General features: G+C 43.3%; 1 protein-coding gene across 1 annotated transcript in view; it reads right to left on the reverse strand.

The window, feature by feature from the left end:
• Positions 1–3,452: 3,452 nt before the first annotated feature.
• Positions 3,453–16,063, reverse strand: part of LOC147117916 (eukaryotic translation initiation factor 1b) — a 17,326-nt gene continuing 4,715 nt past the window's right edge. The window contains exons 2-4 of the mRNA XM_085989321.1: positions 10,876–11,039; positions 8,798–8,899; positions 3,453–4,640 (exon numbers count right to left, since the gene is read on the reverse strand). Coding sequence (XP_085845447.1) covers positions 4,596–4,640; positions 8,798–8,899; positions 10,876–11,039 — 311 coding nt within the window. The 3' untranslated portion in view covers positions 3,453–4,595. The remainder of the gene's footprint in view (positions 4,641–8,797; positions 8,900–10,875; positions 11,040–16,063) is intronic.

A 16,063-nucleotide genomic window follows, 5' to 3' on the forward strand; every position in this document is an offset into this window, starting at 1 on the left:
CAATCCTGAGTGAAGAAATTCCTCCTCATCTCAGTCCTAAATGGCCGACCCCTTATCCTGAGACTGTGACCCCTGGTTCTAGACTCTCCAGCCAGGGGGAAACAACCTCTCAGCATCGACCCTGTCAATCCCCCTCAGAATCTTCTATGTTTCAATGAGATCACCTCTCATTCTTCTAAACTCCAGAGAGTATCGGCCCAATCTACTCAATCTCTCCTCATAGGACAACCCTCCCATCCCAGGGATTAATTTAGTGAACCTTTGCTTCACCGCCTCTAAGGCAAGTATATCCTTCCTCAGATAAGGAGACCAAAGTTGTGCACAGTAAACTGTGAATTCTTAACATGTGTGGCAATGCACGTTACACATACAGGCTGCAAATTTATTTGAAACTGTTACTGCACTAAAATCCTAACCAGAGCTTCATATGGCAAATCCTTCCAACACACTAGCTGCATGATGTAGAAGCAATTACAGACACAGAATGGGCTGCATGATGGCCACATGAATACCATCAATGACCCCCTGTACTCTGTAAAATGCAGCACTGCAGTGAATGTGAGAAGCGGCATTATGCAGCTGTTGCTATTTTGTGATGAAGGAGATGAAAGCGCTGGCTCTGCTATACAGTCAGTCACTTGTTTGACAACGAATTGAATGATAACGCCACTGATCTCTATGCTAACCTGGAAGGAGAGCCAGGAAAGTTGAAGGAGGAGGCGATGTTGACTGATATTGATGCTGTCCATGTGATGGAAGCTGTCTGCAGCTCTACTTCCCTGGTGACCTGCAGCGACGATCCCTTAGTCAGTCGGGTAGATGTGCCAGGGACGACAGATACGGTTGGTGGGTATGGGCAGGCCAGCTCTGGTGGTGGCAGATCTTTATTCTCAAACGTGAAACTGTGATAGGAGCATTTTGAATGCAAATCCAGATTTACAAAAACTTATAAAATTATTAGCGTTTCTTTATGTTCCTTCCCGACAGACCAATACCAATTTCAACGGCGGACTTAACTCTGGATAGAACATGAAGTCAAGGGATACATCACAATGCATTCACCAACACTGAACATCAATGGGAAACTAAAGCAAATATATGTATCTTCCAAGGGGAAGATAGTGCAATGCATCTTAGGCGAGTTCAGTAAGTCTGAGCTTTCATACTGCCAGCAGATAGACAAAGCTCAGAATGCCACTAAGATTAATGCACTACAGCTCAATGTACAGAAACAAGGATGGGCCGCAGGTTTGCACCCGCTCCAGTTGCCTCAAGTAGGGATGTTGAGACGAGGTTTCTCCCCCCCAGAGGTGGGTCCGGGAAATTAGGGGGGGGGGGGGGGGGGGGGGGGGGGGGCGGGGAAGTCATACCTAAGCACTCTCTATAGTGCCTTCCAGCAGCCAGCCTGGAAGCAGGCCATGTACCCACCACTACATTGTAGCCATCAGTCTTGGGGGACAGAGACGAGATAAAACTACAGAAAGAAAATACGCAAAAGTACGATTAAAAAAATTCAAAACGTGTGATGATCTCGCTCATCACCCAGGGCTTTGACCGCTAATTTTGAGAAGGATTTGGCTCAGTTAAATACCACTTCAACCGATATGCTGCTGGTATTAACCGCAATAAAAAATTTAAATACCCATTCATGAGAGTTGGGATAAATGGTTCATTCTCGGGTTGGCAATCAGTGACTAGTGGTGTTCCGCAGGGGTCAGTGCTGGGACCCCAACTCTTTACAATCTATATTAACAATTTGGAGGAGGGGACCAAGTGCAATGTATCCAAGTTTGCCGACGATAGAAAGACGGGAGGGAAAGCAGTGCGTGAGGAGGACATAAATAACCTGCAAAAGACATAGACAGGCTAAGTGAGTGGGCAGAGATTTGGCAGATGGAATATAATGTTGGGAAGTGTGAGGTTATGCACTTTGGCAGAAAAAAATCAAAGAGCAAGTTATTATCTAAATGGAGAGAAACTGCAAAGTACAAAGGGATCTGGGGTCCTGGTGCATGAAACACAGGTTAGTATGCAGGTACAGCAGGTGATCAGGAAGGCCAATGGAATCTTGGCTTTTATTACAAGGGGGATAGAGTATAAAAACTTCAGTTATACAGGGTATTGGTGAGGCCACACCTGGAACACTGCGTGCAGTTTTGGTTTCCATATTTAAGAAAAGATATACTTGCTCTCGAGGCAGTTCAGAGAAGGTTCACTCGGTTGAGTCCAGAGATGAGGGGGTTGACTTATGAGGAAAGGTTGAGTAGGTTGGGCCTCTACTCATTGGAATTCAGAAGAATGAGAGGCGATCTTATCGAAACATATAAGATTGTGAGGGGGCTTGATTGGGTGGATGCGGTGAGAATGTTTCCACTGATGGGTGAGACTAGAACTAGGGGGCATAATCTTAGAATAAGGGGCTGCTGTTTCAAAACTGAGATGAGGAGAAACTTCTTCACTCAGAGGGTAGTAAATCTATGGAATTTGCTACCTCAGAGAGCTGTGGAAGCTGCGACATTAAATAAATTTAAAACGGAGATAGACAGTTTCCTAGCCGATAAGGGATATAGGGGTTAGGGGGGGCAGCAGTGAAGTGGACGCAAGTCTAGGTTCGGATCAGCCATGATCCTATTGAATGGCAGAGCAGGCCCGAGGGGCCGTATGGCCTACTCCTGCTCCTAATGTTCTTATATTAAGTTCGCACCATAACATGTAGTTCCCTAACCTAATGCTTGGGTTACCTCCGAGTAACTGGCCCTATCCCTCCAGTTCTTGCACCTCAATATGTTGGTAAATAGTTCAGTTATATACCGCTTTCGGAGATTATATTCTCATGTGACCATGTGTTTGTTTAAGACTTCTGTCAATTTCAGCATGTTGAAAAGGGAAGCTTCAGCAGCATCGCTTTAACACGCAGATTCAGCAATTCTTGTCTAAATATTTTAAAGTTTCAAATTGTCTCATATAGCAGATGAACAGCAAGTTAATGTTTTGAGTGGTGTTGGTTGAGGGTTTAAATGTTCAAATAACGCTGTGTTAATGTCTTAACCAAAAGATGGTACTTCTGACAATACACCATTGCTTTCTGCAATTTGTGAACTGGTAACTGAACGTCCATTACATTTCAGTTAGATTGCCCGTCCCTAATGGCCCGCGAGAAGGTGGTGGTGAGCCGCCTTGAACCGCTGCAGTCCGTGTGGTGAAGGTGCTCCCACAGTGCTGTTAGGGAGGGAGTTCCAGGATTTTGACCCAGCAACGATGAAGGAACGGCCGATATATTTCCAAAGTCAGGATGGTGTGTGACTCGGAGGGGAGCTTGAAGGTGGTGGCGTTCCCAAGCACCTGCTGCCCTTGTCCTTCTAGGTGGTAGAGGTCGCGGGTTTGGAAGGTTCTACCAAAGTAGAGTTCTTGGGTTTCGGAGGTGCTGCCAAAGAAAGCTACTCAAGAGTCGGTCAAGTTGTAGGGTCTATTTTCAAGTCAATCTTACATGCATGTAAAATGTACAGCAAGCTACAATTGAACCGCGGTCCCTGACAATCAAAATATACTCAAGATGCAAACTGAAATGTAGGCATTGCAAAACTTGTCGAGTCTAAAGATTTCCATTTAGCCAACCTGTAAGACATTAGAATTTCTGCAAAGCAGCTCAACATGCAAAATTCTCAGCTACAGTACAAGTCATTTAACAAAAATGGGCACATTTCACCCAATCTATTTCCAAATTGCACATACTGTATACATTTAGAAAGATTAATACTTGGCTATTAACTTGTGTTGGCTGAGATCTCGCCAGCCTATGCTGTTAACTGTGGTGCAGGGGGATTCCAAATAGGAGAACAAAAACTGCATACTCATGCAGTAATGGGTTACTTGGTGGGTTCAATTATTAGGCCCCAGCATAATAAAGCAACAATACACATCAATGAATGTGCTCAAAATGTAATATTCAGCTGTTGGGATTCAAGAATTAACTCCAGATAGATTGAATGGGAGGGATTATGCCACAAGTCTGAAATGGGGTCGCAAGTGACCACAGTAAAAGTGTAGCTAGAGTTTGTGAAAAGCTGATTATGGTTCAAATTATGAAGTTTTAAAATTTACAGGTCCAACAGTAAACTAAACATGTTGAAATGAAACAACAGAGGACAAGATAGCAAAACGCAACGCAGACTCCAACCACCAATCATTCAATTCAGCTCAACAAGTTGCATTCTTCAGAATACATAGCTGGTTTATTGTTGATTGCCTTATACAACATACATGGTTTTAATACAACAACAAAACTTCAAAATCAGGAAAATTTAAGTAGAACAATTAGCACTAAAACATTTCCATTGGAAATGTGCTAAATATACATGTCGGTCATTTCATTACCATCTTATAGCGGTTTTCTTATGGGTTACTAGCCTAAACAGCACACTTCTTCTGTAGTCATGCATATCGGAGTTAAATTCTGAAGATCCAATCACATGGGAAGTCCATTCACTGCAGTAATTCATTCCTGCATAGTATATATTTGTGTATATATATAGCTAACAAGTATTAGAAGAACCAGCCATACAACAGGAAGCCTCAGGAGCTGATAAACACATCCTTTAGAAGCCGTGGACTTTTAATTGCTCCTCCTTCACGATGCCAACCTGCGAGCAAAAAAAAATAATCAAAGACTGTTGTACAGGTAGGCTCAAAGAACCCTCCAATAGGAACACTTTTTTTTAGGGACATGTAAAGAGGAAAAGTTACTTTTGGTAATGGTCTTATATTGAAACAAGAATTCATAATATCATTGGCAATTCAACTAGTATACAAAATCTACCGGCAATTTGAAGTTTTAACTAAAAATTTGTTTTGACAAATTTGTTGCCAGCGAGGCGCTGCACATTGTGAGCAAGAGCCACAGCACATCACAAATCAGCTGCCTTGGTTGGCACTCATCTACACTCACGGTCACAGGCCCAGGATTCAATTCATAACACACTTCCTTTCTAAAGGGAAAGAGTGCGAGTGAGGAGGAGGAGGAGGTACTTTTTCTTTCAATCTAAGTACTTTGTAGAAGATGCAGCAACAACAAATTTCTCACAGCACAGAAGACCCACAGGTCAGGTTTCCCCACTATTAGTCAGCATTCTGGAGCCACTGCCAATGGAGAGCATGCCCTAGTGTAAACATCACCTCAGAGGCACAACCCTGACAATGTTTACCAACCTACAGCATGGTTTCCCAAGGCCAGGCTAGCTCGCCGTTGATTTGCAACTAATGTTTAATGTCTTTACTACGACAATAAAATTCAGCGTAGACAATTTTCTTCTATGGAAGAACTGCCTAATGTTTGTCTTTCTCTTCTCATCCCAAACCCAAAGAAAAGTTATTTTATAAAGATCTCTGCAACCTTCACTCCAGATTCTGACCTACAAAGCGTACATCCGCTCCCTCCACCAGTGGTAAAATCTTCATTCTCTCAAATTCTCTTCCCAATCCTGTCTGGCCTGCTACATCACTGCTCAAGTCTGACCGCAGCTAATTACATCTCCACATTGCCCATTTCTCCTGGTTTCACTGCCTCTTGCTGGCAGCTCAGATATAATCCAAAGCTGGTGAAAATCTAGAGTTTTAAATGTTTGCGGTCGATGTTATGCATCTGAACTTCCAAAAGGTGTTTGATGAAAGTGCCACATAATAGGCCTGAGCACAAAATCAAAGCTGATGGAATTAAAAGGGACAATGGCTGCGTGGATATGGAATTGGCTAAGGGACAGAGAATAGCATCAGATGGTTGTTTTCAGACTGGAGGAAGGTACACAATGATGTTACCCAGGGGGCGATTAGGACCACTGCTCCTTTTGATATATTAATGACCTGACTTGGGTATACAGGGTATAATTTCAAAGTTTGCAGATATGAAATGAAACTCAGAAATGTAGTAAGCAATGAGGAGGACAGTAATTAAATTCAGGAGGATATAGACTGGTGAAATAGGCAGGCACATGGGAGATGAAATTTAACAGGAGTGTGAAGATACTCCAAAATTCTATAGACTCTGGAACAGTTCCCATGGATTGGAGGGTAGCTAACGTAACCCCACTATTCAAAAAATGTGGTAGAGAGAAAACAGGGAATTATAGACCAGTAAGCCTGACATCGGTAGTGGGGAAAATGCTAGAGTCCATTATAAAGGATGTAATAGCAGAGCACTTGGAAAACAGTGACAGGATCGGACAAAGTCAACATGGATTTACAAAAGGTAAATCGTGCTTGACTAATCTACTGGAATTTTTTGAGGATGTAACTGGTAGAATAGATAAGGGAGAACCAGTGGATGTGGTGTACTTGGACTTTCAGAAGGCTTTCGATAAGGTCCCGCATAAAAAAGAGATTAGCTTGTAAAGTTAAAGCACTTGGGATTGGGGGCAAGGTACTGACTTGGATAGAGAACTGGTTGGCAGACAAGAAGCAAAGAGTTGGAATAAACGGCTCTTTTTCCGAGTGGCAGGCAGTGACTAGTGGGGTACCGCAGGGATCGGTGCTAGGACCCCAGCTATTCACAATATATATTAATGATCTAGACGAGGGAACTAGATGTAATATCTCCAAGTTTACAGACGACACAAAGCTGGGTGGGCATGTGTGCTGTGAGGAGGATGCAGAGAAACTCCAGTATGATTTGGACAGGTTGGGTGATTGGGCAGATGCATGGCAGATGCAGTATAATGTGGATAAATGCGAGGTTATCCACTTTGGTGGCAAAAACAGGAAGGCAGATTATCTGAACGGCAATAGATTGGGAAAAGGGGAAGTGCAACGAGACCTGGGTGTGTCCTTGTGCACCAGTCGCTGAAGGTAAGCATGCAGGTGCAGCAGGCGGTTAAGGCGGCAAATGGTATGTTGGTCTTCATAGCGAGAGGGTTTGAGTACAGGAGCAAGGAGGTCTTGCTGCAGTTGTACAGGGCCTTGGTGAGACCACATCTTGAGTATTGTATGCAGTTTTGGTCACCTTATCTGAGGAAGGATGTTCTTGCCATGGAGGGAGTGCAGCGAAGATTCACCAGACTGATACCTGGGATGGCAGGAATGACGTAGGAGGAGAGATTGGGTCGATTGGGCTTATATTCGCTGGAGTTTAGAAGAATGAGAGGGGATCTCATTGAAACTTATAACATTCTAACAGGACTAGACACAGGAAGGATGTTCCCGATGGCCGGGGAGTCCAGAACCAGGGGTCACAGACTAAAGATAAGGGGTAAGCCATTTAGGACAGAGATGAGGAGGAATTTCTTCACCCAGAGAGTGGTGAACCTGTGGAATTCTCTACCACAGAAGGCAGTAGAGGCCAATTCATTAAATATATTCAAGAAGGAGTTAGATATATTTCTTAAGGCTAAAGGGATCAAGGGATATGGGGAGAAAGCAGGGACGGGGTACTGAGTTTGGATAATCAGCCATGATCTCATTGAATGGCGGAGCAGGCTCGAGGGGCCGAATGGCCTACTCCTGCTCCTATCTTCTATGTTTCTATACATTTTGGTAGGAAGAATGAGAGGTAATATAAACTAAATAGTATAATTTTAACGGAGGTGCAGGAACAGAGAGACCTGGGGATTCACGTACACAAGTCTTTGAAGGTGGCAGGGCAAGTTGAGAAAGCTGTTAAAAAGCACACGGGATCCTGGGCTTTATTAATAGAGGCACAGAGTTCAAAAGCAAGGAAGCTTTGCTAAACTTATACAAAACACTGGTTCGGCCCCAGCTGAAGTATTGTGTCCAATTCTGGGCACCACACTTTAGGGAGGATGTCAAGGCCTCGGAGAGGGTGCAGAGCAGGTTTACTGGAATGGTTCCAGGGATGAGGGACTTCAGTTATGTGGAGAGACTGGAGAAGCTGGGGTTGTTCGCCTTAAGAGTAGAGAAGGTGAAGAGGAGATCTGATAGAGGTGTTCAAAATCATTAACTGCTTTGATAAGAGTGAACAGGGAGAAACGGTTTCCAGTGGCAGAAAGGTCAGTAACCAGAAGACAGACATTTAAGGTGATTGGCAAAAGAACTAGAGGTGACAAGGGGATTAAAAAACAAATGAACTGAGTTGTTGTGATCTGGAATGCACTGCCTTAAAGTGCAGAGGAAGCAGATTCAATAACCTTCAAAAGGGAATTGGATAAATACCTGAAGGGGAAACATTCACAGGGCTGTGGGGAAAGAGCGGGGCAGTGGGACTAATTGGAGAGCTCTTTCCACGAGCTGGCACAGGCACCATGGGCCGAATGGCCTCCTCCTGTGCGGTGAGATTCTATGAAACTGTTCATGCCATTTAAAATTTGAATACACAAATTTCTGAAAATATAATCAGTAGCTCAGAAAATAAAAGAGTTTCTCTTTATATTTTTAAAATAAAAATCTAGGATGGGCTAATTCCTGCAGATATAGGAATTGTGGACAGGGACCCTGCCCGTAATTCCAAGCCACTCCAAATATATCAGCAAGCAACTAAAGCAAATTCAAAGGCCGATTGTCTGTTGCCTACGACGCATTTTTAGAATCCTATCGCTTTGAATTTAACGAGCATCAGCTAAATCGGGTTCAACACAACATACTAATGGTCGCCATGCACTTGTAACAGCTTCTTGGGAACACAGGCCTCCCATCTCCCTCAAGAGAATTATTTTTAAAAAGCAAAATCACACAAATCAATGTGAGTGGCACAGCAGGCGAAAGCCAGATCACAAGGCTGCTGGTACAACGCCAAATCTGTAACTTTAGACAGATTTCTCATTTCTATGGGAATAAAACAAAACTTTTCTCTCACCTCCAGAAGAAATTGGCAGATATTCTTCCGCTGATCACCTTGAAGCTGGATTACCTCACCGTATTCAGGGTGTTCTATCACAGTACCATTGCAGGCAAATTTCTACAAAGAAAAAAGGACCAAAAGTGCAGAAATTTCTTTCAAGATGGTAAATTAAACTAAACAGGCAACGGCTCCAACTACTTTTTGCAGTGATTCAAACAGCAAAATGTCCAATACCCTGACTGAAACGATGGCAATTTTCCCCTTTCAAGACAAGGGACACCAAATCAAGAACAAATGTTATTTACTTAAACTTTCATGGTTTAAAAACATCCCAAACAAAATAGGTACCTCTAGTCCCAACAGTACTCAGTGCATGGCCCGGGGCTACCAATTATATCAGTGCCAGCTTTGCAAGTGTCTAATTTAGCTTGAATGCTGATAACTGAAACCCGTTGGAACCATGTTAAAGAAAAGTAGTTAATTTCTTTACAGACAAAAGCAGCATTTCCATATTTGTGCTCACATCACCCATTGGAAATCATTCCCAGCATAAACGGGCACAGAAAGGCTTGTAGACAAGCACAGCCATAGTCAGTGCAATACCGTCCAGCAGCTGAACTGGACCCAAAGCAGGGCCACATATTCTCTCCAGTATTACAACCGCAGCCTGCAGAGCCACATACTGATACCAGCCTGGTTACCAGCAGAAACATTTCCCTCACACACATCAGCAGGGTGCCTCGCCGCTTTTTCCAAGAAGCTACATGGATGTAGCCAGTATCACTTGGAAACGTGAAGGAGGGCAAGATTAACCACTTGTGCTGGCCCCTTAACTGAGTTTTGAGGATCCAAAAACTAGTATTCACACAAAAATACTCAAAACAATTTCTCATTATCTCTCATATATGAAGCCATTTCACAGAAACATAGAAGATAGGAGTAGGCCATTCGGCCCTTCGAGCCCACTCCGCCATTCAATGAAATCATGGCTGATCATCCAAATTCAGTACCCGGTCCCTGCTTTCTCCCCATATCCCTTTAGCCTTAAGAAATACATCCAACTCCTTCTTGAATATATTTAATGAATTGGCCTCTACTGCCTTCTGTGGTAGAGAATTCCACAGGTTCACCACTGTCTGGGTGAATAAATTCCTCCTCATCTCTGTCCTAAATGGCTTACCCCTTATGCTTAGACTGTGACCCCTGGTCCTGGACTCCCCGACCATCGGGAACACCCTTCCTGCATCTAGTCTGTCCAGTCCTGTCAGAATTTTATACGTTTCAATGAGATCCCCTCTCATTCTTCTAAACTCCAGCGAGTATAAGCCCAATCATCCCAATCTCTCCTCATACGTCATTCCTGCCATCCCAGCTATCAGTCTGGTGAATCTTCACTGAACTCCTTCCGTGGCAAGAACATCTTTCCTCAGATAAGGCGACCAAAACTGCACACAATACTCAAGATGTGGTCTCACCAAGGCCCTGTACAACTGCAGCAAGACATCCTTGTTCCTGTACTCAAACCCTCTCGCTACGAAGGCCAACATACCATTTGCCTTCTTAACCGCCTGCTGCACCTGCATGCTTACCTTCAGTGACTGGTGCACAAGGACATCCAGGTCTCGTTGCACTTCCCCTTCTCCCAATCTATTGCCATTCAGATAATAATCTGCCTTCCTGTTTTTGCCACCAAAGTGGATAACCTCGCATTTATCCACATTATATTGCATCTGCCATGCTTCTGCCCAATCACCCAACCTGTCCAAATCATCCTGGAGTTTCTCGGCATTTCAAGAATAAGTCCTAGACAAGCAAACCCTACATGACCATTGGATAAAAGTAGACGGCAAAGTTTCATTGATCAAAAGTCAGTTAAAAACAACAAAGTTGTCTTGCAAGAATGAGGAAATGCAAAATAAATCAAATACAGGTCTAAACCAAGGATCTTCACGGTCCAGATACGGACTCAAATGTACCCATATTACTGTTTTCATCTATAGAATGGAAACAGCAACAATTATTTAAGCGCAACCGCATACCTAATCTGTACATCAAATTTTTGCAATAGTCCACTTAAAATGTAGCGACGATACCTTTTTAAAGGCTTTCACAAGTTTCTTTTTATCATAATCATCTGCGATGCCTTGGACTGTGGTCAGTGTCTTCCTGCCGTTACGTTGTTGAATTCTTATATGGATGTACTCTTCAGTCCCTGCCGGGAGGCGGTCGTCACCCTTAGTTGCATCAGCAAAGGGGTCTGCAACAAGTTCAGGAGTTAATAACCTTTCGCAGCTTAAAATGCAGGAATATGGAGCAAACATCATAGCTGTCAAAATTTGAGTATTAAAATAAACATTTCCCGTTTAGTAAAAAGTTACATGAATCAGGAATATTCAAATGGGATCACCATGCAGAAGCAGTGGATCTTGCCCGTTACAATACCCTCCCCCCTCCAAATAAATCCTCACGCCAAGTCCTGAACTGGAGCAGCATCAACCAGACACTCGGGGCAACTGATGGGTTACTGCCAAAAGTACTGATGCAGGGGAGTTCTCCCCAGTGTCCTGGCCAATATTTATCCCTCAATCAACAGCACTTAAAAACAGATTATCTGGTCATTATCATTTTGCTGTTTCTAGTAGCTTGCTGTGCGAAAATTGGTAGCCACGTTTCCTACATTACAACAGTGACTACACTTCAAAGAAGTACTTCATTGGCTGTAAAGCGCTTTGGGACGCCCTGGGGTCGTGAAAGGCGCTGTAGAAATGCAAATCTTTCTTTACAGTATGCAACACCGCCATGGTCAGAGGCAGTGAAACTGGAGAAGGAGCGGCAAGTGTAATCATATATTAGAGATATATATAGATAGATAAATAGAGAGGATAGACAGACATATATACAGTGTGTGCTATAATTGACAGTTCAGGCCTTCCACCCTCCTGATCGGGTATGAATACTCTGGCAGCACCAGAAGCGAGAGAGTGATGGAATTCCCCAGCACCTTCGCGTGTATTGAAAGGGGGGGATTGCAGTGCAACAGGTTTCCACCCTGTACACAGGAAGGGGGTGGAAGGATAGAAACATAGGAGCAGGAGTAGGCCATTCGGCCCTTCGAGCATGCTCCGCCATTCAATATGATCATGGCTGATCCTCTGTCTCAATACCATATTCCCGCTCTCTCCCCTTACCCCTTGATGCCTTTTGTGTCTAGAAATCTATCTATCTCCTTCTTAAATATATTCAGTGACTTGGCCTCCACAGCCCTCTGGAGTAGAGAATTCCACAGGTTCACCACCCTCTGAGTGAAGAAATTTCTCATCTCGGTCCTAAATGCCCTACCCCGTATCCTGAGACCCCTCATTCTAAACCCCCCCAGCCAGGGGAAACATTCTCCCTGCATCCAGTCTGTCTAGCCCTGTCAGAATTTTATACGTTTCAATGAGATCCCCTCTCATTCTTCTAAAGTCTAGTGAATACAGGCCTAGTCGACCCAATCTCTCCTCATATGACAGTCCTGCCATCCCAAGAATCAGTCTGGTGAACCTTCGCTGCACTCCCTCGATGGCAAGTATATCCTTTATTCAGTAAGGAGACCAAAACTGCACACAGTACTCCAGGTGTGGTCTCACCAAGGCCCTGTATAACTGTAGTAAGACATCCTTGCTCCTGTACTCGAACCCTCTTGCAATGAAGGCCAACATACCATTTGCCTTCCTAACTGCTTGCTGCACCTGCATGTTTGCTTTCAGTGACTGGTGTACAAGGACACTCAGGTCCCTTTGTACATCAACATTTCTCAATCTATCACCATTTAAATAATACTCTGCCTTTCTGTTTTTTCTACCGAAGTGGATAACTTCACATTTATCCACATTATACTGCATCTGCCATGTATTTGCCCACTCACTCAACTTGTCTAAATCGCCTTAAAGCCTCTTTGCATCCTCCTCACAACCCCACCTAGTTTCGTGTCGTCAGCAAACTTGGAAATATTACATTTGGTTCCCTCATCCAAATCATTGATATATATTGTGAATAGCTGGGGCCCAAGCACTGATCCCTGCGGTACCCCACTAGTCACCACCTGCCACCCCGAAAAAGACCCATTTATTCCTACTCTCTGTTTCCTGTCTGTTAACCAATTTTCAATCCATGCCAGTATATTACCCCCAATCCCATGTGCTTTAATTTTGCACACTAACCTCTTATGTGGGACTTTATCAAAGGCCTTCTGAAAATCCAAATACTGTACATCACATCCACTGGTTCTCCCTTATCTATTCTACCAGTTACATCCTCAAAAAACTCTAGTAGGTTTGTCAAACACGATTTCCCTTTCATAAATCCATGTTGACTTTGTCTAATCCCATTGATATTTTCTAAGTGTCCTGTTATCACATCCTTTATGATAGACTCTAGCATTTTCCCTACTACTGATGTTAGGCTAACCGGTCTGTAGTTCCCCTTTTTCTCTCCCTCTTTTTTTATACATAGAGGGGTTACATTTGCCACCCTCCAATCTGCAGGAACTGTTCCATAATCTATTGGGGGGGGGGGGGAGGGAGGGAGTGACGGGGATGGGGGTCTGTCTCTCTCTCGCCGTCTCTCTCTCTCTCTCTCTCGCTGTCTCTCTCTCTCTCGCTGTCGCCGTCTCGCCGTCTCTCAATTCAATTCAATTCAATTCAAATGCTTTATTGGCATGAAAGTTTACAGAGAACCATATTGCCAAAGCTTACATTGCAAAAGGTAGTTTTCCAACATTCTGTAGGTGTCAATCGATTTGACATTTGTTGGGTACATACAATATTACTTTTAAACAATATTAATTTTAAACAGTCTTTGTACTTCATTTGGTACGTTCAATATTAATTTTAAACAGTCCTCAGGTTGTGACATGTTGTTACATCTTTGGCCCCAAGGTATGGTCTGTCTCCTTCTCCTAAGACTAATCTCAATTTTGACAGATCATCCAATTCCTTGAAATCTGGGTTGTTTGGCTTAGCTTGTTGAATAATATGTTTCTTGATGTGTTGAATTTTTCGCATTTTAGGAGGAAATGCATTTCTGTTTCAACCTCGCCAGCCAGACATTGATCGCATATTCTATTCTCTCTAGGCTGCCAGGATTTCTTGTATCTGCCTTTTTCAATTTCCAGTTGGTGGTCGCTTAGTCTGTACCTGGTGAGGGTCTGTCTCTGTTTTGTGTCTCTGATGGTCGTGAGGTAGTCTGCCAGTTTATATTCTCTTTTTAGGGCCCGGTAACATTCTAATCTGCTTTGGCTTTCGGTTATTTTGTTCCAATGTTCCAGGTAGGTTTCTTTGCATTGTTTAATGATTTGGTTCACTCGGATTGGTGTTTGGACGGCTGTGTTGGTCTGGGGCTGGTCAGGGTCCGGCTGAGTACTTAGTTTCAGTAGCAGCTGACTCAGGGGACTCTTTTCTGGGTTTAGCTCTTGGGTCTGAAAGGCTTTGAAATGAAGGGTGTCTGGGGAGCTAGATTTGAGGTGATTTAGGAAGTTTAGTGCTCGTTTTTGGATGTTTATTATCAGTGGGTATCTGCCTAGTTCGGCTCTGCATGCATTTGTTGGCGTTTTTCTTTGGGTGCGAAGGATGCTTCGGCAGAATTCTGCATGTAGGGCTTCTATTGTGTGTTTTTCCCATTTAGTGTAGCTTTGGTGATTTAGCGGGCCCCATACTTCACTACCGTACAGTGCAATGGGCAGGATTATGCTGTCAAATATTTTGAGCCAGATTTTGATTGGGATTTGGATGTTGTAGAATTTTCTTTTTATTGCATATAGGGCTCTTCGGGCTTTTTCTTTTAGTGCATTCACTGCTATGCTGAAGCTCCCTGATGCTGTAATAGTTAGACCAAGGTAGGTGTAGCTCATAGTGTGTCCTATAGTGGTATCACTGAGGGTAAACTGGTATTTGTTTTCCTGACATCTGGGCCTTTTTTGAAAAATCATGATGTTGGTTTTCTTTAGATTTACTGTTAGAGCCCAATTTTGGCAGTATTTGTCGAGTAGGTCTAGTTGTTGCTGTAATCCCTGTTCTGTGGGAGACAGCAGAACCAGGTCGTCCGCATAGAACAGGGATTTCACTTCTCCATCCAGGAGACGGAGACCTGGTGACTCGCTTTGCTCCAGCATGTCTGCTAATTCATTTATGTATATGTTGAACAGGGTCGGGCTCAAATTGCAGCCCTGCCGGACGCCTCTTCTCTGGGTGAAGAAATCGGTGCGTTTGTCTCTAATTTTGACCCCGCATTTGTTTTTCAGATACATTGATTTAATAAGGTCATAGACTTTGCCCCCTATTCCACACTGAAGAAGTTTATAATAGAGCCCTTCGTGCCATATAGAGTCAAAGGCTTTCTTGAAGTCGATGAAACAGGCGAATATTTTCCCATTTTTTGTTTGGTGTATATGTTTTCCAATGAGGGTGTGAAGGGTATAGATATGGTCGGCTGTGCGGTGTTTTGGAAGAAAGCCTATTTGGTTTTTTCTGAGGATATTATGTTTGTTAAGAAAATCAAGTAATCTACTATTTAGAATACTGCAGAATAACTTCCCTAGACAACTGTTGACACAGATGCCGCGGTAGTTATTTGGGTCTGATTTGTTTCCACTTTTATATATGGGGGAGATTAGTCCTTGGCACCAGATATCGGGAAAACAGCCTGAGCGTAATATGATGTTGAATAGTTTGAGTATCGCACCCTGCATCTCCATATTGCTGAACTTGAGCATTTCATTTTTGATGTTGTCTGGGCCACAGGCTTTCTTTAGGTGGAGAGATTTTGTTTTTGTGGCCAGTTCTTTCCATGTGATTGGGGAGTCTAGAGGGTTTTGGTTGTCTTTAATTGTTGCTTCTAATGTGTGGAGTTTTTCTGTGACCTGATGTTGACTTGGGTTTGTTTCGTTTATTGGGATGTCTTTGTAGAGGTTTTCAAAATGTGTTCTCCAGATGTCTCCATCTTGGAATGGTAATGCTTGCAATTGTGTTGTACTCAGGTTATTCCACATTTCCCAGAATTGTTTTGGATTGGTGGAGTTTTCAATTTCTTCGAGTATTTTGTGGGTATAGTTTTGTGTTTTGTTCCTAATGGTGTGTTTATATCTTTTGAGGGTTTCATTGTATCTAGTACGTAGGTCCGGATTGTTTGGTTGGTGATGCTTTTGGTTTGATATTTTTCTCAGGTCTTTTCTGGCATTTTTGCATTCGTGGTCAAACCATTTCTTATTTTTATTTTGTCTTTTGTGACGCTTCCTCTTCTGTT

This window comes from Somniosus microcephalus, chromosome 5, assembly GCF_052327205.1.
Source record: "Somniosus microcephalus isolate GS21.2 chromosome 5, FLI_Smic_1.0, whole genome shotgun sequence".
NCBI classification, from domain to species: Eukaryota; Metazoa; Chordata; class Chondrichthyes; order Squaliformes; family Somniosidae; genus Somniosus; species Somniosus microcephalus.